The sequence below is a fragment of the Vulpes lagopus genome, chromosome 21 (genome assembly GCF_018345385.1).
Source record: "Vulpes lagopus strain Blue_001 chromosome 21, ASM1834538v1, whole genome shotgun sequence".
Taxonomy (NCBI): domain Eukaryota; kingdom Metazoa; phylum Chordata; class Mammalia; order Carnivora; family Canidae; genus Vulpes; species Vulpes lagopus.
The window spans coordinates 12579908-12607644 of record NC_054844.1 but is presented as its reverse complement, the minus strand read 5'-3'; the positions used below and the strand labels follow the sequence as shown (position 1 = coordinate 12607644).

At 43.5% G+C, this 27737-nt stretch overlaps 1 protein-coding gene and 1 long non-coding RNA gene across 3 annotated transcripts in view; one reads left to right on the top strand and one right to left on the bottom strand.

Moving 5' to 3' along the window:
• Positions 1-235: 235 nt before the first annotated feature.
• EMP1 (epithelial membrane protein 1) lies at positions 236-20938 on the bottom strand. The gene is made up of 5 exons (XM_041736777.1): positions 20751-20938; positions 6463-6576; positions 4195-4291; positions 3943-4083; positions 236-3183 (listed from the first exon to the last, which is right to left on the bottom strand). The coding sequence occupies exons 2-5, from the start codon at positions 6538-6540 to the stop codon at positions 3017-3019; spliced, it is 483 nt and encodes a 160-aa protein (XP_041592711.1). The 5' UTR covers positions 6541-6576; positions 20751-20938; the 3' UTR covers positions 236-3016.
• Positions 20939-22096: 1158 nt separating this feature from the next.
• Positions 22097-27737, top strand: part of LOC121480164 — a 43836-nt gene continuing 38195 nt past the window's right edge. Inside the window, exons 1-2 of one of the 2 annotated variants that reach the window (XR_005984898.1) lie at positions 22097-22159; positions 25159-25342. This is a non-coding gene — a long non-coding RNA (uncharacterized LOC121480164). Of the gene's footprint in view, positions 22160-24996; positions 25343-27737 lie in introns of those variants that run through there. The other variant, XR_005984897.1, reaches the window with a different exon arrangement.

Here is a 27737-nt window from a genome sequence, read left to right as displayed (position 1 = left end):
GAAACTTTGAGTAGTTTTGAGAGCTTATTGGAGATTCTGATTAAAGATCTACAGAAGGAAAGGAAGAAAGGATGCTCTGGAGGTTTGATCCATGACTCGGCAAATGACAAGGAGAAATGAATCCCAGGGAGAACTAAGGGAGAGAAGTAGCCTCTTATGATAGTATCCCAGAAGAGGGCTAAGAAATTACATAGGTCTCTGAGAGGGTATCAATAATCAATGCAATTTGATTAACTGACTTTAAAATATGTTAGAGTTTTATTTTCAGGTCCCATTGTGTATTTTTTGTGTAATTACTCTGTGCAGTTATATTGTCCGAAACCACAGGGGACTGACAAAGCACCAAATCCACATTAAAACCATTTGTATGATCGTGGTGTTTACATGATGCTAGGGTACACAGTATCCACTCTGCTTTTCCACCGTTAATTCCAGTCCTATTGCTCGCAGAAAGTAGTAAAGCTTTCCTTTTCTCATTGCCCCATACAGATATGCCCAATTTATGCAATGAATTGGTTTCTGCAAAGCTAATGTGATGTATACCTTTGTGAATTGCTTTGTATTTTGAAGACACATTAGAGGTGTTGACTATTTCAAAGAAATTTTACAAGTATCTCATTTCTTAATGTCATAAGTCATTCTGATTCAAGACCATAACATCTTCCTGGTGTATTAGCTTATGAAGTTCTATTTTTTGCTTTAGAGGTTTAATTAAAGTAAGCTAAAACTATACCTAATAACATTCATTCGCTTGAAAGAGTTATTGTAGAAATGCCTAATGTATTACCAGAAAGTAGTTTAATGTCTCAAATAAATGCCAAGTTGTTCAAATCACACTGATTTGACAACTTCATTAGGTATAAATGTCATTATTATCCCTACTGTCCTGCATTTTTTAGGAAGAAAACATTCACACAGGGAAGGGAATCAGAATCTATTTTTATATCCCTAGAGTTATAAACATTTGTATCAAAATATTTACAATTATAGTATATGAAATATCAATCTATTAAAGAAAAAGCCAAATACAGTACTAGAACAACCCACCAATGTAATGCAAATTACATGAGACATAAATGTCACAGAAATAAAGTAAAAGACAAGGGAATACATGGTTCATTCCAGTCATAGCTTGACTTTTCAACACAATGTGAGTATCTCTTTTGGGTATATCTGATATGTAAGTATACTTCTGAACATAAAACAGCCTTCTATAATCATGTGATAATTAAATCATAATTAAAAAGTTCATCATCCTACAGTTTTTGCTTGCCATCTCTCTACCCCCAGCCCAGGTAATCTGGTGGCCTACCCTCAATATTCCCTTAACCAGAATGAACATAGAGCAATATACTTAGTCATAGTCCTGTTACATAAATACCAGAAATCATGGCATAACAACTCCCCAAAAAGGAAAGGTATGCAAGAAATGGGATAAGGAGAGCTAGGAGGAAAGTAGGCAAGATGTCTCAGATTCTCCCTGGGGTAGATCTTCTCAGGTAATAAAGGAAATGTCTTCCCAAACCAACCCCTTTAGACAGAATCTGAGATGGCTTGAAATAGCTGCTCCAGGCCAGAGCAATGCCTGCTCAACCAGGAATAGCATACTGCTACTAAATCCTATATAGAAATGCTCCTATGGAAACAGCCCAATTACCAACTGACTGGACACCATAAGAGTTTTTGCTTTTTACTTTTTCTCTTAAAGAAGATATCTGCCCGTCACCTATATCTTTATTTATCTTGTGGGAAATTTCTGATTCTCCTGGGAATGCAGGCACTCTGTTCTAATCATGACAGGAATCTAGTACACTTAATACTTGACAATTATATAGCACCTTTCACCAAAGGATCAATTTGGTTTTGGTTTGTGTGTGTTTTCTTATGCTTCCAAAATTGCCCTGCCTCACCTGTGAAATGGGATAGGCAGGGCCCCTGAAAGGCAACAGCTCTAGCCCATGTCAAAGTGAGAACTGCCACTGAGCCTAGGAGTCCTAATCCCCAATGTGGATAATTAACAAAAATGTACTCAAGAGTTATCATTAGAGGGAGAGTTATAAATCATCTTACAAGAAACCATGTCCATTCTCTCTCCCCGTATGTTCTTAAAAGAAACACTGACTACGTGGACAGGGGGTCCTAAAAACATAACCGTACTGTAGCACTGTCACAAGATTGACCCTTGGTCCTGTTTTCACCAATGAATTGGTCACTAGTGGCTTTACCAAAATGCCAGAAGAGTTGCTTTAGTTTTAAGCAAGAAGCCTAGCAAAGTCCATAGCAAGAGGTCTCCGTGAGGGGCAGCTGTGGGAGGTCTGGTCTGGGTTCTGACCATCCCCCAGGCCCTCCACTGTGAAAAGTTCTTTCTTGGCTTCACTAACCCACTAATTTGGCCTTAGGACTATATCTCTTTCTCCCATTTCGTCACAAATACCACTGAGTTCCACAGAGTTAAATATCAGTTCTAAAGAGGGATAATGGCTCACTAGTCAAAGCCCTTGTATAGGTCCTTCAGACTGGAATGTCATGTTTTGCTTTGGGTCAGAAAGGCGGGATGGCTTCCAGGCAGGCTTAGCATATTCAACACAAAAACAGTATCTGCTCTTGCTGGAACTTGTACCGCTATTTTAACTTGATGCAATGGGTCTGAGGACCACAATGCAAGACCCAGAAATCAGCCTTAGGAGTGGAATCAGTGGTGTGGCAGCCGATGGGGCCCCAGGCAGTGTGTGTAACTGAGAACAGCTGGAGGCCAAGTCTGGTGGCTGGAGAGAGGCTCTCCTGCTGCATCAAGGGAGCAGCAGACTACTAGCCAACTACTTTCTCCCAAGGGCAGGGGCTCGACAGTAGAGAACCTCCTCAAGAATGGTTTGAATTTCAGCCTCTCCCACCCTACTTCCCCTCCCCGCCCCCCCTCCCCACTCTTGGATTTTCCTGCATAGTATCTTCCACTTCCCGCCCAGATCCAATGGCTTCTTTCTCCCCACCCCCCAGATCCCTGTGAATTTGTTCAGCCTTATTTCTTTCTCAGGACTAGATAGAGAACGCCAATGATGAAGCTAAAGCAGAAGCAGATCCAGGTCAGGATGAAGGAGTAGCCGTGGTGACTGCTCGAGTACTGAGTTCCATAACCATTGGCATAATGATGAGTATAGATGGATACCCCGACCATAATGCACAGCCCTGCAAGAGGAAAAAAAAATCATTTGGTTTGTTTGGGCTTTTATTTTTTTTACATTAAAACCAAGAAAACAAATTGTATAACTTTTAAAAGATCCTGTTTTCCTCACTAGCAAAATGGGAAATTTCACTGGGAAAATAAAATCTGGCCATTGAGCCCCAAACCATAGTCTTGTTGATATGCCTTGAACCAACCTCGATAGTTGTATTGATAAACTAGAGGTGTTTGGGTTCTCACATCTGCACTGGTTTGTGTAGCTAAAAGTGTAGAGTAAAAAACACAGACCCTCCTGTCCCTCAACCAGCTTTTCCTTCTGGACCCCAGCATATGTAGGCAGGCCGCCCAGAATGCAAAAGAACACAGCCTTTCACCAAATGGCGTGTGTTTGGGAAGAATGGCAGAAGAATGAGAACAGCACTGCTGGCAAGCCCTGTCGCAGTGGCTTTGTCTCTCTCAGGACTCCCATCCTCCTGCCCTCGAGTGTCTTGAATACAACCACTAGCAACGGATGTGGCCCAGCCACTTGGTAGCTACCAGGGAGCCCTAGGTTTAAACATGGCCATCTGTTTAAAGCAGGTGACAGTACTTATTCCAAACACTGGCAGGGGGTCTCAAAAAGAGAACAATCAGAGGAGAAAATTGTCCAAAGTAGCTTCACTGAGCCATGTGGTCATCTGTCCAAATGGCCAGAAACACCCATGGTAAGACCTACATAAAAGCTTTTCCTGCCTACACCAGAGCCTGCCCCTTAGGATACTCACAGCACACCAGCATGGTGGCCCCAGATAGGAAGAAGCGGTTTCCTTTCTCCATGGTGAAGAGCTGGAACACAAAGACCACGAGGGAGATGACGGAGAAGATGATGGAGAGGATCATGAAGGCCTGCACTGCCTTGAGGGCGTCTGGGGATACAGGATGAGAACAGCGTTATTAGACGGATCCGTCCCCGGCAGGCTGCCTGCTTCCCCAATCACACGAATTGTCGGTACTGAATACGGTCCTTCCATACATACCTTCACTGGCATAGGACAGGACATCATCACAGCCACTCTCAGTGCAGTTTTTCCAAAGACCTACCGATGCTTTTGGAGAATCTGAAACCACCCAGACCTGCAACCAAAAGGAAACAAGCAGTTGTTCAAAAGCTGACCCTCTACTTCTGAAGAAAAAGAAATGGCATTATCAGATTGGTGTCAGGATCAAATCTTAAGCAATACCCTGTAGTGAGCCACAAATACGGCTGAGCCCCCCATCTCTTGGCGGAAATGAGATCCGGCTAAAACTGAAGTCACGTAAGTCCCAAGAGAAAAGATGCAGGATTGTGTGGCCAAAGAAAAATCACTTAGCTGGGATCCCTGGGTGGCTCAGCGGTTTAGCACCTGCCTTTGGCCCAGGGTATGATCCTGGAGACCTGGGATCGAGTCCCACATCAGGCTCCCTGAATGGAGCCTGCTTCTTCCTCTGCCTGTGTCTCTGGCTCTCTCTCTCTCTCTCATAAGTAAATAAAATCATTTTTAAAAAATCACTTAGCATCTCTGGGTTTCACATCCCTGTTACTTAGGAAAAAAATGAAATAATTCAATCATAGTGGCTTAAAATTCTGAGTTCTAAGTAAAAGAAACACTAGATGAGGTGATTGGTTTTAAGTATGCACAACCATACACTCTATGAAGACCATTTCAGGGGCACCTGGGTGGCTCAATAGTTGAATGCCTGCCTTTGGCTCAGGTCATGATCCTGGGGTCCTGGGATCGAGTCCTGCATTGGGCTCCCAGAGGGAACCTGCTTCTCCCTCTGCCTATGTCTCTGCCTCTCTGTATGTGTGTCTCTAATGAATAAATAAATAAATAAAATATTAAAAAAAAAAAAGACCATTTCATGTAAGGGACTATGGGTGTTATAAAAAAAAAAATGCTCATCTGGAGTGTCAAGAAGCCACTTCCATCTAAACAGAGGGAGGTGGGGGCCCCTGAAAGTAGAAGAGTAATCGAGATGTAATTCCCAAGGCTCACTGTGGTACCACTGTCCCTTCCCCCCCAGCCCAAGAAAAGCAATTATTCTCCTGGGAAACACACACCTGCCTTGTCCGCACAGAGCACCTGTTAGAATGAGCATTGCTGGAAAGACAGGGCCAAGGATGTGTGATCACCTGCCCTCAATTCAGTAAACAACTGTATGCCAAGCCCTATATAGGGGCTGAAAATTCAGTATTCAGCACTCTAGCATCCACTAGGACAGTCTGAAGTCATTTCTCAGTCTTGCTATCCTGAAAGACTTGGGGGCTGGTGCACAGAAAGGCTAACCTGAGGTCCGGAGGAGGCCTCATGGGCAAAGATTCTTAAATTAGCCTTGCTCATGACCCACATCCACCAACGTTAGCAAAACTCTCCTATCTGAACTTCAAAACCCATCAGTCCTTTAGTTGTAACATGGACCTGAACAGATCCTAGAGCCACCGTTTCCCCATCTAGTGATTGTTGGCCTTGATTTTTGCCTGCAAGGAGCTGTCTTGTTTCTTTGAGAAAAGCACAACAAAGGCAAATTTGATGCTATAAACTACCACTAGAGGTCAGAGTAGCTCAAGGTTCAGAGAGAAAAAGCTACTACTGCCTTCATATTGTTTCTTTCTTTCTTTCTTTCTTTCTTTCTTTCTTTCTTTCTTTTTCTTTTTCTTTTTTTTCTTTTTGAACTCAAGCTAATTCCTTGGAACCAGGTTAATCTTTCAAAATTCCACCCTCATATGCTACTCACTGCTCAGAATTTGAATGGGTCAGTGTGGCAACCAAAGCTTCTCATCATCTCTCTCCCATCTATCCTTCTAATCAAGGTTCCCAGAAGAAGGAAAGGAAGTTCTGCTCCTGCCACATAGGTGTCCCCATTCTGCCCTGAACAAAGCCTCTCCCTTTCCCCAGGGGACCTTGGCCAGCACTCCTGCCCAGAATGCATCCCTGTGCTCCTTCCAGGATTCATCTTCTGCTAAGAGACCCCTCCCATCTGCCCATCCTCCAAGCTCTACCTCCCGAGAAGGTTCTGCGGGAGACTGAAGAAGCCTCATTGCCTTCTGCAGCCTCTCGACGCCTACAGCCCTGGCAAGGTCACTCGCCAAAGACATTGGCTTTTATCCTCCTGCTATTTGTTTGAAGTGCAAGTGTGTTTATTTTTTTCCACAACTAAACTGTATATTCATGAGGGGTAGGGATTGTGTAGCACTTGGTAGCACTTTGTGTAAATATTCAAATAACTTCTGGGTGAATGAATGAACAAAAGAACATGTTACTCACATTGGCAATGGTGGAGACAAATAACATGATGACAGTGGCGATGTGGACCACAAAGATACCAGCCAGTAGTACCAACATCGTGGCTTTTTGATGCCTCAAAGAGCAATGAGAGTTCTGAAAAGAAGAGAAGATAAAGGAGGCAAAAAAAAAAGGTTACTGTCAGATTCAATCAGACAATTCAGCTTTCCCACACATGTGGACTGTCCACTAAAATCAGGAGTTGCAATAAAAACCATGTCACAATTTCATTATAAATTCCTGAAAACATCTTGTTAACCTAGTTTCCTAAATGCCTATTCATCTATTTATATATATCTAAATATAAACATAATTCTGCTTCTCAAGTATTTATATACTCATCTCTCTAATACAGTCTGTTTGGGGAAAAATTTTGTAAAAACACATGTAATCACTGTTACTGTTTTATTTTGTTTGTGTTTTAAAAACCAAAATAAGACTTGATTTTCAGAAGGCCTTTTCACAGCTGTAATTTCCAGGTTTCTGTGCTACAATGTCATATAAATCCCCATTTTCCACTAGGGAAGTGTCCGTGGCTCTACCAAACTGCACATCCAGCGATATTAATAGATGTGGATGCCTTCTGGAGAATAGCAGCTATTACTCAGTGCCCATAGACTGAATAGGCTACTAATTTGATCCCAGGTGATATAAAAAATGTGAGAGCCACAACTTCTGTTATTTATAATGCTGTTTGGTATTCAGCAATTATAACAACCTAATTATGGCATAATGGTCTGATTACCTACTGCTTAAACATTTCAGATTTGTATTACTGCACCTGAGCCTTTTGGCTGGATGTGCCTCATGGTGGGGACTCTGCTATTGGTCTAGGGCAACTGTTCGGCCATAATCTCAGCAGAGGAGAAGAAGGGAGCCCACTGATCATTAAGAAAGTATGAAGGATGCACATGGGAGTGCCTATTCCGACTTATGTCAACAGCAGAGGGAGTGCTTCTTCATGCCCAAGATAGTTAGAGTTACGGTGCAATGCAGTCTCAAGGGACTTCAAAAGGAAAGAGCTGGAGGTTATTCACACCGGGGTGGATGTGTGGATGTCCCCACCTAGGGAGGAGGCTGGACACATCCTGCAATTGTCCCGCTTCTCCCTCTCACTCCACCTAATTTAATTGAAGCTTTGAGCATGTTTGAGCCACTTTCCTACTGTCCCGGGTATCTAGTGGCAAGACTAATGCTATCATCCCAACATTTCGAGTGCCTTTATCTCCTCTCACTTTCCTCATCAGGTACTCAAAATTAAGAATGCTCTTTCAAAAAAAAAAAAAATCTAGAATGTCCTAACGTACACGAAGGGATCCTGCTCTTTACAGGCCAAGAATTAGAGTCAGACTTTGGCTTCCACCATCTATCCCAACCTGTACCAACAGCCCCTGCCTTCCTTTCCAGTCCTAGTATTTCCCTCCAACCCAGGCTACTTTGTAGGAATTTGTCCAATGTCACTGTGAATGACAAAAATCATGAAGTTTATCCTGCCACCTCAGGGGAGAGCTTGGAGCTTTCATGCCTGCTATTAATAATCTCCCTGCGCATTCAAATATTCAAATTCATTTTTGTTTTCTGCAGATTTGTGCGTACCTCCACAATTTTCTGCTTGACTTTAATGTACAGTGAAAAGAGGTTTTGAATTAAACAGTTTTAGTTAGAATCATCTAGTCATTTTCTTCCATTTTCAGTATCCTCCTATATAAAGTAGGGGCTGCAGTGCTGATCATACAGGGAAATACAAGGGTTATGGACCATGTTCATGAAACTATCACAGTGTCTGCCACATGGTACTAATGGGGCTGCTTTGCTTGTGGTTATTAGTATTACCATTATTAGTCTGTGAAACTGAGAGTAGCTGTTGTCAACATAACAAGTCAGTTAGTCACCAGGCTACCCCTTGTAAATACAGGTAATAGGATACCTGCTACATACTTCACCAGGCAGTATGTATAAACCATTTTGGTCCTCTTAGAAGTTGCCGTTATGTCTAATCCCTGCCCCATGAGTGGGGACACCACTAAGAATACACCCTTGAGAATCAGGAGAAATCTCACTCTTCTCAGTCCTATCCTGACCATCCTCCCTACACCCCCAAAATTCACAACATCACTGGATCCTGATCTTGCCCTTCATGGGGAAAGAAAGAGGCTGACTCTAGGGAATTACAAATATTACATAACAATTTATATGTTTGATCTTCCTTGGTCCCTATAAATGTCTTTTTTATTCCTTTGGCTTCTAACTGACAAACATCCTCCTCCTAATAGAGGGAAGTGATGGAGAGGCCAAGAACAGAATACAATACACCAAGTGAGTCCTCTTAAATGAGGGAGAAGAAATGCTGTGAGTTTTCTGCCTTACATGCTTTTGGGAATCCAGCAGCACTTTCTGTCTCCTTGGTTTGCTATGTAATCCTCTGATTGCTTTCATTCCTGCTCACCCTTTCTATTGGGATGACTTGATTGTTATTGCATTCCACACACCCTTTTCTTACTGCAGCTCACTTGAGCCCATCCACTGCACTCCCAGGCTCTGGATCTCACTCCTGATCTAGAGGGTAATGGCCTTACGAAAGAGAGGTTCGGTTCGATAGTGCCCTGCTGTGGAGTGTCCCCTGTTACCCAGGGCCTGGCACTTCCCCACGTGTGTTGCATGTGCTCTGCTGCTTTGTCCTGGCCACTTTATCCTTCAGGCCAGTTGTCTGAGGAGGCTCTCTTCGCCTGACATGAGAACTGTTTGATCCCTGGGCTGAATGTGGCACATTTTAATTAAGTGTGCTCTGGTCTGCTTATGAAATGAGACCGTTGCCACTGCTCAAGAACCAAGGCTGAATCTCACTCCTGATCTAAACCGAAGCCCCACCTGATCATTATTCCCCTGCCTGCTGCCGGCTGGAGGAGTGGGTGGGAGAATCAAGCAAAGAAGTAACTCTCTTTCATCTTAGGTTCCTGTGATTGTGTCACATCTATCTACCAAGGAAAGGAGAAAATGTCTTGGATTAGCTGGAGCTCTTAATACAGAGCACATAATTCCCTCTGCTTTTGGCTGCTGCATCCAGCCAGAAGTAGGGGCTATTTAGCTGGAGCTAGTGCATAATGTATGTAGCTTCTCCATCTTTTCACTGCCCCCAATTTGTCAGGTTTTATTAATATCATCCATTGTCAGCTTAGAGGTGCTTCCATTGTTTTTAGTGACCCTCCCCAACACCTTTGGAAACAGAATGAACAGTCTTCTTAAATTTCTGACCTAGATTATTATTCTTAGTTAGCCAGACCCTATACTAAAGAGTCCCCAGCAGATTGAAACTCTCAGCGAGAGGTGGGGTACAAGGGCAAGTTTTTGAGATCTTTATAGATAACCATGAGAACTACCTAATAGGTGAATGTCTAGAGATCTATTGAATAGCAGAACATAATAGGGATAAAATAAGGCCTCAGGCTCTTGAAACTTCCACCCACCCACTACTTGCAGCATAACTTACAGGGAGACTCATTCCCTACCCTGGTCTGTATCTTGCATCATACAAAAGCACTGAAAAGAGACCGTTTCTGCACATTCATATCATTGGAAGTATTGACTGCTACAACTTTCTTTCTTGGCAATTTGTTTCACTAAAACAGTAATTAGCTCCTTCCTCACACCTCTCTAAAATGCTTTGGATGGCACTCTCCAGTGGAAAGCATACCCTTAGTCACAGCTGGGCAACTCAAACCAGGAAGTACAAAATAACAGTATTGCAATCCTGAATACTTTGGTGCAATGCCTGCCCCTCAAAGCATTTGGTGCACTGGGCAGTCCCAGTTTGTCAGTTGGTTATTGGGAATTCCCATAACGTCATTTATGGTACTTCAGCTCTCAGACTCCAGCCCACAGAGCTAGTCCATTCACAGGGTTCTTGAAGAATAGGACATCCACTGATTATTCTATGTGAGGTGCCAGGAACACATTTCTCCACCCATCACTGTAAGCAGAATAGGACTTCTTGGGAGAGGAGTGCTCAGGGATATCATTGGACTGCGTGAGAAACAGAAAAGTAGAGGAGGCATGAATGTTGACTCTAGGGAGAAATGGAGTATTAAGAGAAAAGGAAGTTAGAGACTTAGAGCCACACCTCAGCTTTCTGATATCCCTTTTCTGTTGTTCTTTCTTCCAAATGCACAGGCCAGCCAGTTAGTTCCCTTTCCACCACCACCATTTTTTATTCCTGCTCATATTTCTCCTTTTTTTTTCGAATTGCCCAGCCCACAGAGGACAAGCAGTCTCTTTATGCTCCTAGTCCCAATGCAAACCTCAAAATCGCCGACCATTCTAGATTTGGATTCAGTTCTTTCCCCAAAGAAAATCATTATAGTTAGTGGAAATGACCTTGAGAATTACAATTGCTGGTGATTGGAGGTGTAAATGACTAAATAATATGGGGGGGGGGGGAATAATTGTCATCTCCACTTGTCTCCATTCACTTAAAACTTAAAACCTTCCTACTCCCCTAAAATATGAAAGAATCAAAGAAACGTAGTTCTGAGACTGCCTTGCACTTCCTCTTTGCCTTTTTTTTTTAATGGTACTCTGACCATGAGAAATCAATCAAGACCCTGTGAACACCTTTCCTTTTCTGGTGAGTACCGAATACTGCAGACCTTGAGAATAATGGACTTCTAAAGACACAGTAGGGGAGTTTAGATGTTCATAATTTAGCTCCATAGTTGTTAAGCTAGGATCAGATAACTTCTTCCTGCCACAGAATATGTGTGTTTACTGAACAGCCACTACCAGAGTCTGGGGGATGCATATCTTTAAGAGTGGTTTAGGTCACAATAATTGGGAACAATACAACAGAATAAAACAATCAAAAACCCACTTCTCCAGCAAAGGAAGTAGTGGAAATCCTGGGCTTGAATCGCTGAAGAAGTAGCCTGAACCTGAGGGTAAAACATAATAGAAAATGGAGGTGGAGGGTGGGAAGGGCAGGGAGGTGGAGGGTGGGAAGGGCAGAGGGGGAGTCTCACAGAGCTCAAATGTTCATGATTCATTTGAGAGTTGGTAAGATTCTCCCAAAGGCACAGTGGAAGCATCCTCTACCAGATGGTGCAAGAGAGCCTTCTGAGAGCATGTGAATCAGCTGGCTAGATAGAAGACAGTTTAGTCATTTTCCTGACCGCCTTGGATAACCCAATCTTCTCTGATGAGAAGAGAGCAGTAATAGTCAGCTGCCAAATTCCCCGTCTCTCCTTCCGCTCAACCCAATTTTATTGCCCAAAGCACAGTCAAGTCATGAGTTCTTCCTTTATTATTTATCCCTCATCTATTCCTTAATTCCTGCTCACATTGTCCTTGCCCAATTCAGATCCTAACCTAGCCCAAGCATCAGCCTCTCGCAGGATCCTCCTTCTGAGCTCCTCCTTCTCTGACATATCTTCCACGCCACTGCATTATCTGAACTTGTCACTCCTCTGCTCAAAATCCTCCAAACATTTCACCACCCCCTCCACCAGTCACTAGGCAAGAGGCTCTAAACACCTTACTCTAGCCCTGGGAATGCTGATAATGTGGTTTCCAAAGTTTCCAAAGACAGCCCTGCTGTCAAGTGTCCTTCCTCCAGGAGCTATCAAAATTTTTTCAAGGAAACTCAAATCCTGCCTCCTCTAGGAAGCCTTCCCAGATACATAGGTCAGAAGTAGTCATTTTCCCCACTATCCTATTACTAAAACCACTAGTGGCAGCCTGCCTGGTAACAGAATTACTTTTGGAAATATTTGGCTTACCAACCCCTAAGATTCTAAGTTTCTGAAGAGAGAGTCTTATCTATGACAGGTACCAAGTAAACATCCATTCGGTGAGCAAATAAATGTTATTAAGAAGGCAATTTTGTCTTACATACATGAACTTTAGTCCTTAAAATTTTTAGAAATTACGTATACATTACTATTGTTATTTATACATTAATTTAGAATTACTACTAGAAATTATATATTACCACTTACATTATTTCTGTAGAAATTATTTATACATTACTACTATTGCATCTTATTAAATGCAAACTCTGTGTTACATATTCCTATATAAATGCCTTTGTAAACATATGAATATTTCCTGAGTAACTTTGACATTTTAATATGCAAGGGTGTATATATATATATACAATATATATATTGTATATACTGTGTATATATATAGTATATATATATATATTGCCTTTTATTTAAGAGGAAATAAGTAGATGCAAAGAAAATACCTTAAATTTCTAAAAACTAATTTGTCAGCAGATTTAACTTTTCTATCTCTTTAAGTTATAGAATCATTGGACTGAGAACAGGGGCCTTAAAATTCCTTCCCAATATATGAATCTCAACTACAAACCTACACCACAGATCTATCTAAGTTATGATTAAATTCCTCCAATAACAGGGCGCTCACTACTTGCTAAGACCCTCCCACCAGAAAGTCCTTCTGACGATGAATCAGAATTTGCTCTTGGCAAATAATACTCTTGATCTTAGTTCTGCCCTTAATCTAAAGCTGCCTCTTCACACCTTTCCTAGAATGGTCACCTTCTCAGCAGAACTTTCAGGTTACCAGAGAATTACCCAAAGGACATCACCTTAGATCCCCAAATCTCAATCACATCATAACACGGTCTTGATTTTATTCAACCGTTAGATTTTATTCAACTCTCTCTTCTCATTGATTTATATTTTCCCGATTACGAAATCTCCATCTCTTTCTGGAAAACTGTAAATTTTGAAAAAAGTTGTCTCACACCATCTGACCAAAGACATGGTGCTTCCTTCAAGGCACGAGAAAAGATGAGAGACAAAGCTGCCCCTGATCACATGCGCTCCATGAGTCAGCCCCTATCTCTGTGCCATCTCCCTAGCGTGACACCCAGCAGCTGCCACTTCTCCTTAAGGACACCATGTAGAGTGGCAGCACCAACGCCTTTCTATGGTCTCAACCTCAGTATCATTTTGCTTTGGTCAGTTTGTTTTTCATGTGTCTGTGTCCCATCGAGGATCATTTGGGTTGGCAAAGTGGATGTCCATTAAACACAAAAGCAGAAAAGGAAACACTCTCTTTTGGGAGCAGTCAGAGAGGATGTATCTGGAAGAGGAAAAGGCTGGGATTAAAAGCAGGTTGAGTGGATGAGACCTTGGATGAGCTTTTCTGGCCATTGTTATTGTTATTTTTTGTCGGGCGTACTTTCCATTCTAAATATTGTTTTTACATAGGGGTAGGAGAAGGGGATGTTAATTTCTCCGTGGGAAACAGGGGGAGAGAAAGGATCCCAAAGGAGCATTTCCTCCTGCCTCTGGATATCTGATGTTTGGTATGGAAGGAAAGAATTTCAGGTTGTACCTCACCATATCCACGTCATCCTGGGGCCTGATGTTTTTACGTACAGGGCAGTTTTTATGAGCAGGAGAGATATCAGGCATCAAGCCACAAAAGTAACTACATTTTTCCAGGGAAAACAACTATTTTTTCATGGCCTTGGGAGAAGGGAGTTCCATCTCCCAAATGTGGTCTATCAATAATAAATGGAGGTATTATAGAAAGAGTAGTGTGTATCTGCTACTGGTATAAACTAGCACAGACTCTCGCATAGTTAGGGATGAAGAACCAGGGGATGGGGAGTGTAGGAACAAGCTTGCTATTAAAAAAAGAAAAAGGGAAGGAAGGAAGGAAGGAAGGAAGGAAGGAAGGAAGGAAGGAAGAGAAGCACCTATTAGAAAATCAAAATCTCAAAAAAAATTCTGCCTCTGAGTTACTGCTGACTCTGGGAAAATCTCATACCTCTGGCTGGTGGCTCTTACAGAGATAAGAGTACATAGTAGTAAAGAGCATGGGTGCCAGGTTCAAATCCTGCACCACCATTTTTTTTTCATTTCAGTGCTGTTGAGGTATAATTGACATATTAAAATTGTAAGATATTTAAAGTATACATTGAGGGGATTTGTTGACTCCAACACTTCTTAACTGCCATCTATAGACCTCAGAGGGCTAGTGTGAGGATTCGTGACTGATGAGCAAAGGCTATATGGTTGTTGCTTTTTCTTTGATTTCCTTTAAAATGAGAGGCTCCAGGCCAGCAAAATGGGCTTTTAGCTCCTCTGGCAGAATCTGAGGTCCAACACTTATGCTAAAGGCAAACAAGTGGAATGAACCTTGTTTTTGCAAATGCTCCCAAGGAGAATAACCGTTCTCTCTCTCTCTCTCTCTCTCTCTCTCTCTCTCTCTCTCTCATTTCCCCCTTGTCCTCCTTCCTGTCCAAGGAGGGGGTGGATCTGGCAACATCTGCGAAGGCTCAGGCCAGACCTGGGCCTCATGCCTCTGCCAGCCCACGCCCCCAGACCGCAGCTGGCCAGGCCACTGGGTGGTGTCCCCCGAGGGTGAGGACAGAAGCTGCAGTTGTCCTCTGCTTCTGACACCAGAGGAGTGTTCTGGCCACCAGGACGTCTTCAAGGGAGAGATTGCCAAGACAAAAACCAGGGTTTGGGAGGAAAATCAAGGTGTGTCCCAGGCCTGGCGGCGCTTGGGTGGGTCGACAGTAGGTGGCGACAACATGCTGCACCCAGCAAAGCCGCGGCCCGGCAGCCTGTGGAGCTGGGCGGAGGCAGCCTGCTACCAGAGGCTCTGGGTGGGTGACAGGGGCTCCTGCTCTTGAGGGCACTTGGTTATTTAGGGATTTAGAGGCATCGAGGCTATTTAGTCTGATCCCTGAACAAAGGAGGGAATGGACCTTCCCTGGAGCTGAACCAGAATCAGAACCCAAGCCTACAATCTCCCATCTTCCATGCCGGGCCTCTTCCACTCCAGCATGATTTTCTCTCCCGGATTGGCCTCAGGATTCTGCAGACATTCTAGAACCTCTACCAGAGCTACCCTTCACTCTCTTCCTCCCACCAGCTCCTAGTCAATCAGAGGGTCAACACAGCCCCTCAAAAAGGTGCCAAGGACAGCTGCTTCTTTCTGTCATACAGCTGAGGAGGCCCGCCAGCAGAGCCAGCTTGCCTGGCCACCAAAAAGCCCAAACCAGATCCCCACAGTGCAAGTTCTGAGATGTGCTTCCGGCATTCTGTCCTGGCCCCGCCCTCAGCACCAGGGTCCCTTCCCCACCAAAGCCATATCCCACAGAGGGAAGATGGAACGCAATCGCCAGCCCAACTCACTGTTCCAGGGTAGCAAACCTCTCTCCAGTTCCCAATCATCAGCCCCCTAGGGAGGGACGTTTGATTATTTGAAAGAAGTCAAAGGATCAAGGACTTCATTTTGCTCCTAGCTCTGATCTGACTCTTCTGAAAGGAGGGAAGCATCAAGGGAGATCACTGCTCTGTTGGCATAAATATCCAATGGAAATTCATATGACACAGAGCATGTATTGACCAATATTTTTTCCTTGGGCAACAAAGATTCTTTTAAAGGGGACGAGGAAAAGAATATTTGGCACTAGGGACTGTTCTGAAACACTGGGTGGTGGTGGGGGTCCCCAGACAAGAAGGGAAGGAAATAAGTGGAAATAAGTTGGTTAAGCTTCCACTTCTTGATCTCAGCTCAGGGCTTGATCTCAGGATGGTGAGTTCAAGCCCCATGTTAGGTTCTACACTGGGCGTGGAGTCTACTTAAAAAACGGAGGCAGGAGGAATAAGAGTGGAATCCTCCTCATACTTCTCCTTTACTCTTTGGCTTTCTCCCTGTCTTTCACTTTCCACTTCACTCTTTCTCCCTCTTCTAAGGCTTTCCAGGGGCACCTCTTCTCTCCCTCCACATCTGGGCCTAAGGAAACCCAAGCATTTGCACTTGATCCCTCTCTCCTCCCCTCCTATTCGTTCTCATCCACACCTTTACTGCCGCACCCTCCTGCTGCAGGGTCTCCCTCTCAGAGAAGAGGGTGGAGCTCCTTTCCCAGGACCAGCTCAGTTTCTCTCTGAACCTGGTTTGGTCATCGGTGAATCTCTTGTTGTTGTCCGTATCTTAACAGGCTTATATAAAGTGCCTCTTCTCATCAGAGCTGGCACCCTGGATGTTTTATTAACCAAACCTCTTCCTTGTCTTCCAAGAGCTGGGTGAAATGCTCATTGCTATCTGATGATAAGGCCTAAGGAATCTCAGAGTGGATGAGCAGAGGAGGCTGCCTGGGCCCTCAGTCCTCTGGAAAATGCCCTGCAATGCAACAGGATGCCTCATTTAACTTTTCTACCAATTCCTATGGATTAAACTATTAGCATGAACCGAGGGATTTCTCAAAACGCAATGATAAAATCCCGGAACACTGGAATCTCAAAGTCATGAGGGGCCTTGGAGACCATCCAGTTCAGTGCCTTCAATCAAGAAGACAAGGGATTTGCCCATGCTCCTAAGGCAGAGTCAGGACAAGACCACAAACTTGCCTTGTGCCCTTTCCATCTCCCTATTCAGCCATCTTGCGTTTGCCCTGAGATTCTTGCCACCACTTTCAACCTATGCCTATGTTCTCAATTTTAATGACCCCACTGGAGGGAGAATTCATGAAACAGACTCAGGAAATACAAAAGCTGCCACATCCACATAAAACCCAGCACCAAGAGCAAAGGAGTCCATTTTAGTTCTAGGAAAATGCCTATAACCAGAAAAGGGAAGAAAACGCTGACCCAAATATTTTTAAAAAGGAAGAGAGAGAAACAGCGATCTCTACAAAGGTTTGTACTTTTATCTTTATGCTTATGTCAGTGGATGCCCCAGTTAAATTAAAAGAAATTATTTTACCCATTCAGGACACTGGGAACTGAAGTATTACAAAGAGTGGTCTCCAGACATATGTGTTTGGGGGCTGGGGAATTGTGAATTCAAGTAAACTTCTAATCAGAATAATATTTGGGTTCCTTTGATTACTGACCAGAAGTCCAGGATCATCTAAGCAAAACTAGGAAGAGTACTGGAAAAGAGAAATTTATGATCAGAAAATCCACACTAGCTAAAGATCAAGGACTGACCCATTTTGCAGGCCAGCAATCAGTCTGGGGTTACAATGGTTTGTCGGCTTGTTCTTGTAGTTATCATGACATGGGCCCCATGGTAAAATGGTAAAAATGTGAAGGTGTGAGCTACAGGAACTATAAACCAAGTTATAGGATCACCCCAACAGGGCCAAGTTAGAAGCCTGCGTCTCTGGTATTGGACTGATTTAACCATGACCTCGTGGGTAGCAAACTGGGTGTGTCCCTCTGAGTGTGCACATCCAAGAGTCCCAAATGTCTCCAAGCTTTTGTGTTAGGCAGCCATGTACATACATGTGGTAAGTGAAAGACAAAGCCATATTCATGTGTGTAGAAAATGAAATACCTCAGAATCAAATCATGTGTGTATGGCTGACACATGTATAGTTTCAAAGCTTTAAAAACACTTCCTGCTATTTCTAAGTCTTAGGTAATAGTAATAAAATTAATAATAATACTGACCCATCAAGTTTTACCATTAAATATTGTTAAGTGTTTAGAGGATAAAGGGCACTGGGTAGAGAAACTACAAATACAGAATGGATCATTTCTGCAGGCCCAGGACTGCAGAAGTATGAACAAAGTATAGAAGTTACAGAGATGCCACTTGTGCTGAATTTAAGAAATTCTAGTAATTAGAGCTATCTAGCAATGTGGTGCCAGGGCAGGGGTGGGGGGGCACAGAGGCACACTCTGAGGTAGGGAGCTCCCCTATTCTGGATATTTTAAGGGAATGTAAAGTGGCCATCTGTCCAAGGAGGGGTAAAAAATAGGATTTCTGCATGTGGTAGGAGAATGAATAAATCGTTCTTCAAATTGAGAATCCTTCCCGAACTGAGAATTTGATGCACGAAATTCAAGATAGAACATAACTAAACTTGCCTTGTGTCCTTCCTGTGGCCATTTTTCAGATATACTCCCCACCAGGCTCTGAGGAGTCTATAGAAAAACATTTTGCTTCATCTGTAAGCCTTCTAGGTCTCTGCTCTCTCTCCACTGATCCCAGTGCATCTGGCATCAACTGAGGCCCCAAGAGCCCCCAGACCCAGCCAAGAGGGTCTGCATTCCAGGGTCTTTATAGAGCCTACTCAAGGCCCCTTGGAGTCTAGAATGCTCTTTCTCCCCCCAGGACCTGGATGGGCCTAAGCTGGTCTCCGGAGGGAAGCAGGAAGAGTTGAGAAAGTCACAGTAAGTCTTTCTGGTCAGTGGAAGGGATGCTTTTCCTTTCCTCAGAGATGTGCCCTGTACTCCTGGGAGGCAGCCAGCATCTGTTTGGGATGTGGTCTGCTCCGGGTTGGCCCCTGATGGCCCTCTGCCAACTCCCAGGACAGTGTAGTGCCCTCAAACAATGTGAAATCTGGGGGGTCCTCTGACCAGGACGCCAGACCGGATGTCCTGCAGCCCTCCAGACAGCACTCCACCCCCGCCCCATTCTTCTGAGTCTGTGGTGGATGGAATTCAATCCGCCTCTGAGGGTGGGAGGCAGCAGGGGGAAAACAGAACCCTCACATTTCAGTGTTTTCAAAGACTTACAGCTGAAATCCAGAAAAACTCCTGCAGCTAAGGAGCTCCCTCACTCTTTCTCTGAGGCAGCAAGGAAAGCAGGAATTCAAAATTGCCCTCAGACTCCAGGAAATAACATACAGCGTATTTCCTCACTTAGGGAGCTACAGTGTAATGTGAAATGTTGCACACACACACAAAAAAAAAACAAAAAAAATGCGATTCAGGATGGTCTATATCCCCAGATTTGTCAGTATTTTCTGCCTGTTGACTGGTTCAATATTGCTTATAGTTTTAACTTGCACAGAACTACAAGAAGGTCCGTACTAGATTCATAGAATACCACTACTATCAACTTAATAATGGCTTCCCTTCATCCACATCCATGTAATCTGGAAATAATAAACATTTTAAGCAAATGTGGGAGTTCCCTGCATCTTGAAAAGTTTCCCTTGCACTTAGTTAATCATCCCCTCGAGGGCAGTTTTACGAGGCGCCTTGTCTGTACAATGTACACAGGCTGATTACATTCAAATCTTCTCTTCTAACGAACGGCATTTCTAAAGGAAAAGCCTAATTTTGTCAGACAAGCTGAATCCTGTCATTCCCCTCGTCTTGTTTATGTAGGGAAAAATAAAGCCAGTATCTATGTTGAAATGGGCCACACCTCAACCAAAATGCTAATGTAAAACAAAAGCAAATAGAAATCATTCTTTTTCCTTTCCCTCCAGATTCACTTTATGGTTAGCCCGAGTGTTTGCATTTGCACAACCACATGTTGGAAAAGTGAGAAGATGAATAGTCCAAAACAATCACCGCCTTCCATGCGGAAAAATTCCGCATCCACCTAAAAAATTATCTTATTGTTTCTAATATGTCATCTTTTCACTCAGCACTAAAATTCAGCTGTTTCTGGGGGTGGAAGCACAAAGCCATTCAATATTTATTTTATTTTATTTTTTTATTTTTTATGGGAGCAGATGAAGTTCCCCAACCCCACCTTCTCTTCCAAATCCAGTTTCCCTCCTGCCTGTCCACATCCTCTATCTGGCAAGGAAGGAGAGAGAAGGAGCTCTGGAATCCACATCAGGCTGATTTGCACCAAATGAAACTCTCCCGCATTTTATTTGAAAAACACTAGTTGATACTCACTTCCCCACCTCTCTGTTTTCTTTAAACAAACCAACCCCCTCCTTCCATCCTGAGGGGAGGAAAAAAAAAAAAAAAAGATCTAAATTTTAAGCAGAAGTGAATGAACAAGCTGAAAGAGTAGTAAAAAACTGTAAAAACAACAGCAAAAGTAAACTGAAAAGCACTTATCTCTCCACCACCATCCAAAAAAGACCAGCAAACAACCAACAAGAGAAACAACTCCAGTCCTGAAGCAATCTGAATCAAAACGGACAACCTGGAACACATCTGGCAAGTCAGGATGCCCTTTCAAAGGTATGTAGTGTTTCCTCCATAAAGACTATCATACCCTGGTGGGTTCCAAAGTCCCTGCTCCCGAGCAGAACCCGGTCACTGCAAAGCATAACCGCAGCCCAGTCCTGCTGAATTGCACGAGTCTCCCAACCCCTGTCAAAAGGCATTTGTCTGAACCTCATAGAAAAAGTCTGTCTGGGTATCCACTTTTAGCCAGAAGTTTCAAGAGTCCAATTCAGAGAATCGTAGAAAAAATAGCAAAAGAAAAAAAGAAAAAGCAAAGCTTAGATAACTAGGTCAGAAGGACAGCGGAGAAGGAAAGCGAAACTTTGCTGAGCTTCCCCGCAGCTTTGAAAGCTTTCCTACCTGAGGATCCAAGGGACTGATGTGCCCTGAGTGGCCGGAGCTGGTGGCTGCCTGGTCCGCTCTTCTGGAGGTATGTGACCGCAGTGAGGGGAGGGACGTGCCTCCCGAGGTTATAAGTTTCCAGCGCTGGTGTGCTGGGGTGTGTGATGGGTGGTTTCTTTTCACTCTGTTTTAAAGGAGTTTCTATGAATCAGTCTGACTTAAAAAAAAAAAAAAAAAAAAAAAGATTTGTTGGTAAAGCTACGCCCTGCTAGGTTGGCAGTTGGTCAAGAGAGGCTGGGAGTGAGCCATCAATTCAAAGAGCCTGTTTAGGCTCTCTCTGACTCACACACATAGACCACAGTGGAAAAAGGAGTGACACTGCTTCAAATGAGTAATAGGAGTCACACAAATAGATCTGTTTACCGAAGCCCATTCCTCCTCACCAAAAAGGAGACTTGGTTACCATGGGCATAGGCAAAACAGAAGTTATCTGTCCAAATGTTCACTTGGGGAGGGGGAGAGAGAGAGGGGGACAGGGCCCTGCCCATTGAAATCCTAGCTAATCATCAAAGGAAATCCTCATTCCTCCTCTCCCATCTAATGCATCGGTGGCTGTCCACTGTCAGGAATGATCAGATTTACTTCTGATTTTCTTCCCCACCTAATCCTGGTGCCCTGTCCTATGGGCAGTTGTAAGACAAGGCCTGGGAACCAGTCCAGAAGAGGACAAGCCGAGATCCTTCATAGCCCTGCCTCTGAATGATGGAGCTTCGGTAAAACAGCACACTGGTCTTTAATTATACTCTGTGAGTGAATGCCCATGTGGACTCCTCACATCCTGGAGCAAGTGCTCTAGTTGAGAACTTTGATCTCTGGTCTCCTCGTAATAATCATCTGGACCTTGCTCCATACTTGGGCTCCACCGGGAGGGGCCCTGGGAGTCACCTAATCCTACAGCCGAGGCATTCCCAGGAGACAAGAGCTCAGGTGCCTGAGTTCAAGCCCTGCTCTCCACTCACTAGCTGTGTGGCTGCGGGCAAATCGACCTCCCCAGGCCTGTGTCCTTGTGCATCAAATGGGGGCAGAACATACCTATCTCACAGAGCTGTGGTTAGAAATACATAGAGAGAGCTTATAATAATGCTCAGCACCTAGAAGGGCTCAATAAATGTTAACTATGATGATTTTACTGAAGGAGAAACTTAGGCCCAGAGAGGGGATATGACATATCCAAGGAGACACCGTGAATTAGCAGAGCCAGCTTGGATCCAAGTTGGCCACATCCAGGCAACTCTATTTCTGTTCTCTGCTGCATTGTGACAACCTATTTTAATTCAAATATTCTTTTTACAGTTACGCGTTTATTCAACCAATACATCTGCACAATGCCACGCATGAGGCACTGTTCAGTGCATTAGGTCCCAGAGGTAAGCGCACGATCCCCGTCCTCCTGGAACTTCTATTCCATAAAAGAATAGGGGATGGACTGTGGCTATTTACCAAAATTTTGATAAAATTAGATGGCAAAATTACAGGTGAATTTCAGTTTCTTCTGGGTCACATATCTGTATTTTCCAAATCTTTTGCAATGAGCCTACATTTCTTCAGTTTTTAGGGAAAATATTTTAAAGAGGAAAGAAGAGAATATTTTCTGAAGTGTGTGCTGGAGAAAACACCACACACACACACACACACCGATTTGCTCCTGTATCTTCCCAAGTCCCTGAGAACTGAAGTCTGTCCCTGAACTGAAGGCTGAGACAGTGTAGGTTTTTCATTAAAAACTGGTGATGTGAGGGGGATCCCTGGGTGGCTCAGCAGTTTAGCACCTGCCTTTGGCCCAGGGCGCCATCCTGTAGTCCCAGGATCCAGTCCCACATTGGGCTCCCAACATGGAACCTGCTTCTCCCTCCTCCTGTGTCTCTGCCTCTCTCTCTCTCCCTCTCTCTCTCTATCATAAATAAATAAATAAACAAACAAACCAACGAATAAATAAATAAATCTTAAAAAAAAAACTGGTGATGTGAAAAAAATATATAAAATATCAATCAATCAATCAATCTGGTGATGTGGGACGCCTAGGTGGCTTAGCAGTTGAGAGTTTGCCTTTGGCCCAGGGCGTGATCCTGGAGTCCCAGGATCGAGTCTCACATTGGGCTTCCCACATGGAACCTGCTTCTCCCTCTGCCTGTGTCTCTGCCTCTCTCTGTGTGTCTCTCATGAATAATTAAATAAAAACTTTAAAAAGAAAAAAACTGGTGATGTGACACAAGATTGCATCAGTTTCTCATATCTTTCATCCCCTCCCCCTCCCCCATCACTCATTTGATAATAAACGTGCCTGTTTGAGAAAAGCCACTCCCAGGAGTGGGTTAAGAGGCCCTGTGATCTCTGAGCAGCCTAACCCTCCGGGAGGGGAGGATGGTGAGGCCCAAGAATCCTCTCGGGTTGTCACGGCAGAATGACCAGCACATCCTCTTGGAGCTGTAACCTGCCAGGCCTTCACCTCCAAGGCCCTTGGCCAGTTTCAAACTCTGCCCACCCCTCCACCCCCCCCCACCTCCCCCCCCACCCCCCCCACCCCCGGGGTCCCCTTCCCTCCCCGCAGCATATGAGGCAGATTGGTCTGGGGACAGGGGAGTAGAGTGCTGGGATGCTGAGGAGTATGTGGTCTGGTTGTATTTTTTATAGAGAAATCTGGAGCCAGGAAACATTGGAGAGGAAGCACTCTCTCCCTTGCTTCCCTCTCAGGTTAACAAAGGAGAAAGGCAGAAACTTCTCTTAAGGTATTTTGGTAGAGGAGTCATTTGGACCTTCTGGATGCCCACACTGGGTTTGAAAAGGGAGGACAGTGTCCTAGAGACAGGGGTTCTACTTTTCCTCTCCCACACTGCCTGGCAGCAGGGTGACCAAGTGAGCTGCCCTCCTGTATTTCAACTGTAAAGTGAGCCTGTCCTAGCCTTCCAAATGGGCCTAATGAATCTCACCTGCCTGTACACTTTTGCAGATGTTTAGTGTTTGGAGAGAAAAATCTTAAATGCTTTAAGCTCTTAAAACACACACACACACACACACACACACACACACACACAGTGGTTTCATATAAAGCTAAGTTGTGTAAATATTGTTAAAAGATAAATGCCAGGCCAGGATCTCTAAAGGTTCATGATTAACCCTTGAAATCTCACTGAATTTAGTTTATAAAACAAAGTTATCAAGTCGGGGAAGGAAATCAGATCTGTTCTGGCTGAAGCTCCAGCTTACTATGCCTCTGGATGTGATTAACATGTTAAGTCTGATTCTTTCCACAGCCATGAGCTTAAGACTGTGGATAGAAAGAGGTCAGGAGTCTAAAAACACCTGGGGCCGGAGAATGCAACTCTCTGCTATCTGCACAGATGTTTTTCAAACACTTTGGGGTAATCTGCCTTTCTGCTCTGTGCCCCTCATCTGGAGGGTAGGTTAGATACTTTCATTTTCTGCACAGGTAAAGAACTGGCCAAAGTTTCATTTGACCTCAGTAAAGTGATATATTCTTGGGAAGGAATGTCCCCTCTTGCCCAGTGCCACTGCATTACCCTCAAGTACAAGAATCTCTTTCCCTCCTTCTGAAGCAATGAGAATCAACTTTGGGCACAATGCCATTTGGGGCAGATTTTCAAGTCTGAACTGGCGTAAATACTTTTAATGAATGTATGAATCAAGGGCTTTTAATGACGAGATACAAGGAGAGATCTCCAAAGATAGGTCTGGCCCCTTATGGCTCCCAGAAAAGAAAACTGCTAAAAACTTAAACATGTTTTCACTCAAACGCACTTAGCCAAAAGGAATCCCAGCAACGTACCCCAAAGCCATTTTACATGCGGGGGATGTCAGTGTTAATATTAGCAAACACTGCTTGAGAGGTAACTAAGTCAAGAGAAAGATATATAGTGTCTTCCAAAATCAAATGAGTGTTTGTTCTTTGCTACTCCTACTTGAAACTTGAGAATTTACCAGAAATTTCTTCTCTTTTTCCTTCCTGCCACACTTCTGCCTTTAGTTCTCCTTCAGAGAGAACTTTCTTCCCGCCTGGATTGTTTCCTTTCTCAGATCCTTCTCAGTGACATGTAATTCTGATATAATCCCACAAAATGGAAAGGTTCTAAAACCCTCTTAGGTTCCCCCTTTCTTGTTTCAGTGAGCTTGTCCCGAAACTGCTTTTGAAAGATAAAATTCATGAAACTCCAAGAGTGTTCCAAGAATGTGGGCCCTCGGCCTGGCACTTCCAGCCAAGTGGAAAATCTCGCCAACCCAGCGGTGTGATGCTGTAGAAGAGGAAGGGCTGTTGAAGACATCTGAACTTGGCAGGGGAAAGGAGCCAACCCTGCCACCTTGGACAGTTACCAGATTGCTACTAATTACTGTCTTTAAATTCTATGGGCAGCTGGGATGTGTATGGATGTTGGAAATGACTGAAAGAACAGAACTCCTGAGCCGTATCCATATCCCTGCAGCTTCAAAGCCAGAGAAGACTAACTAGCAAACAAATAAGTGGTGATCAAAACAGAAAGTGGAAAGTTCTTTCTCCAGCTGATGGCAATAGCAGTACCAGAAGGTGAATATTAAAGGTATGTTGCCTTCTTCACTTTGCCCCTCATGTTACTGAATGCATTATTACTACTGCTTAACAGACCATTTCAGGTAAAGCACTGGATATTTGTAAGTAATTAAAGAGTGACTATCCCACCCTTTGCGTCCAGTAGTGGGAGTATGTCCAGTAAGTAGAGGCTGGCTACATAGCAGTTATTCCATTAAAACCTAGTACGTTTAATTAATGAAGTGTCAGATCCCCAAATCAAAGAATCTCCTGTCCTCCTTCAAGGCTTTCCCCTCCAGTTCAGATGCTAATCAGAGCACCCCAAGGCTAAGCTTCCACAGATGTGAGAAAGCAGTTAGCACATAGCTTTACATTTGCCTGAGGAAAATTGCCAGGGAAGGGGGCACAAGGCAAGACAGCCCAGCGTAGGGCTCTACTGGGACTGTGTGGTCAGCAGAGCATACAAGAATAGTGACACTCTAGAAATGATCTTGAGACCAAGTTAACACTTTCAAGGACATGAATTGTTTCTTGATGGAAGCAAACAAACGCTAAGTAAAGTGACTCCATTATTCAGCCTCACTGGAAAATGGAGTATCCTCTCCAGTTAAATTTTAGGATAATTGACTGAATATTTTCAAGTCTTACGGGACTAAACAGACATCTTTCAAATCCCTAAGACTCGCACACGTGTGTGCACATGTACACACACAAGATGGCTTTTGCCATTCTAAACACACGGATGCCAGGTCCACGCTACTCTTTGTGGGTGGTATGTAGGAAGGTCTCTCAAGGCCCTGGAACCCGGCAGAGCCTGTGGCCGTGGGATTCACAACCGTTCTTCCCTAGCAGGCTTGGTAAATGCTGACAAATACGCAAAGCTCCTTTTCCAACCCTATATTGAGTTTTCAGCCTTCATTAGCTCACGATGCCTTCAGGCAAATTACAGTGTTATCCAATGCGACTAATTCACTTTCATTTTGCTTGTTATATTTTTGCTTTAGTTATACTTACATGTGGCTACACTCAAGCATCTTCTTTAGTAAAAGTTAGGGATTTCTGATCACTGCCACCTGTTTGTTCAGGGTGGTCACATCCACAGAGTCTCAAATCAACCACTCTGTTCTTCCTAATTTTTACTCTTAAACAGAGACGTTTTATTAATGTTGTAGGGATATCTTAATGTACCTTTGTACTAACAATTTCTATTTGAAGGTCCAAGGCATCATGTGCTCCATGATGTCCTTCCTTCTAGATTGTGTGTTAAGTAGCACTTGCCGATTGCTGAGGGGAAAGCAACTATAAATGAACCAGATATGGTTCCCTGCAAACCTTTGGACTTCACTCCCACCATCCTGAAAACCTCTGAAACTGCAAACAGATATCTGTGATAAAACGGAGAATGTCCTTTTACTGTTTGGTTTCAGATTATAAAAAATAATACATGATCTTTGGACGAAATTCCTGCAGCGCATGAAAATGTAAGAACATTAATATTATCCAAAACCTCACCTCTGAGATAATTATTGTAAACATTCTTTCAATAAACATTCTTTCATATATACACATATATAAAAGTTTACCCCAGATGGCATACATGCTGCATTGACATGTGCTATCATCACACAAAAGAAAGTCACAAGGGTCCCTCTAGCTCCTCCCCACAGCTTTCCATGTCAATAATAAAGATCTACTTCATTATTTGTAATGGCTACAGACTACTCCATCATGTGCATCTACCATAATGGATATGTGTGTTGCTTTGATTTTTTTGTCACCATAAACAATACCATGGTGAAACTCTTGCTATATTACATATCTGTACACATAATGCATATTTGCCATCTTTTTGAATATTGTGTCCCTCATTCATTGCACTGGCACATAGTACTGATTTTACACTCAATTGTGTACATCGAAGAAAACTTACTTAAGTTCTCTGGATCCTATTCCTCATGATTTTTAGGGTCTCTTCTAGTGTCAACATTTTTTGGTCACTTTGCCAGTTTTAAAAACTTATGCAAAACATGTATAAATGGATGCCAACCAGCTGTCTCTGACCTCTTCCCTCTCTTTTTTTCTTGAGATAAAAACAGTAATTGACAATTCGTATTGTTGTTCTTCTGATCTTTCATCTGAGAACATGGAGCCAAATAGGACTGCCTAACTCTACAGATATAGAGTTGGGTGATTGCCAGGAATTTGAGATTTAAAAGATTCTTTAGTTCTGGCTAAATCTCCATGGGCTGCTCCATTAGTGTTCTCAACTCGACACACCCATTTCCCAAAATTCCAGGCTCATGGCATCATTTCACCCTCATTGTATGTCTTAATCCCATGGCTCAGGATATGACCCTTGTCAGCTCCACAGGCTAGAGTCACACAGAACTCAGAGGGGCAGCAGGAGGTGCATTAGTGATCCATCC

Coding starts and splice junctions, on each gene's coding strand:
- EMP1 (XM_041736777.1), bottom strand. CDS start 6,540: ATGTTGGTACTACTGGCTGGTATCTTTGTGGTCCACATCGCCACTGTC. Junction 4,292..6,462: donor TTGTCTCCACCATTGCCAAT/GTGAGTAACATG, acceptor TTTTGGTTGCAG/GTCTGGGTGGTTTCAGATTC. Junction 3,184..3,942: donor GGCCACCATGCTGGTGTGCT/GTGAGTATCCTA, acceptor TTCCTCTTGCAG/GGCTGTGCATTATGGTCGGG.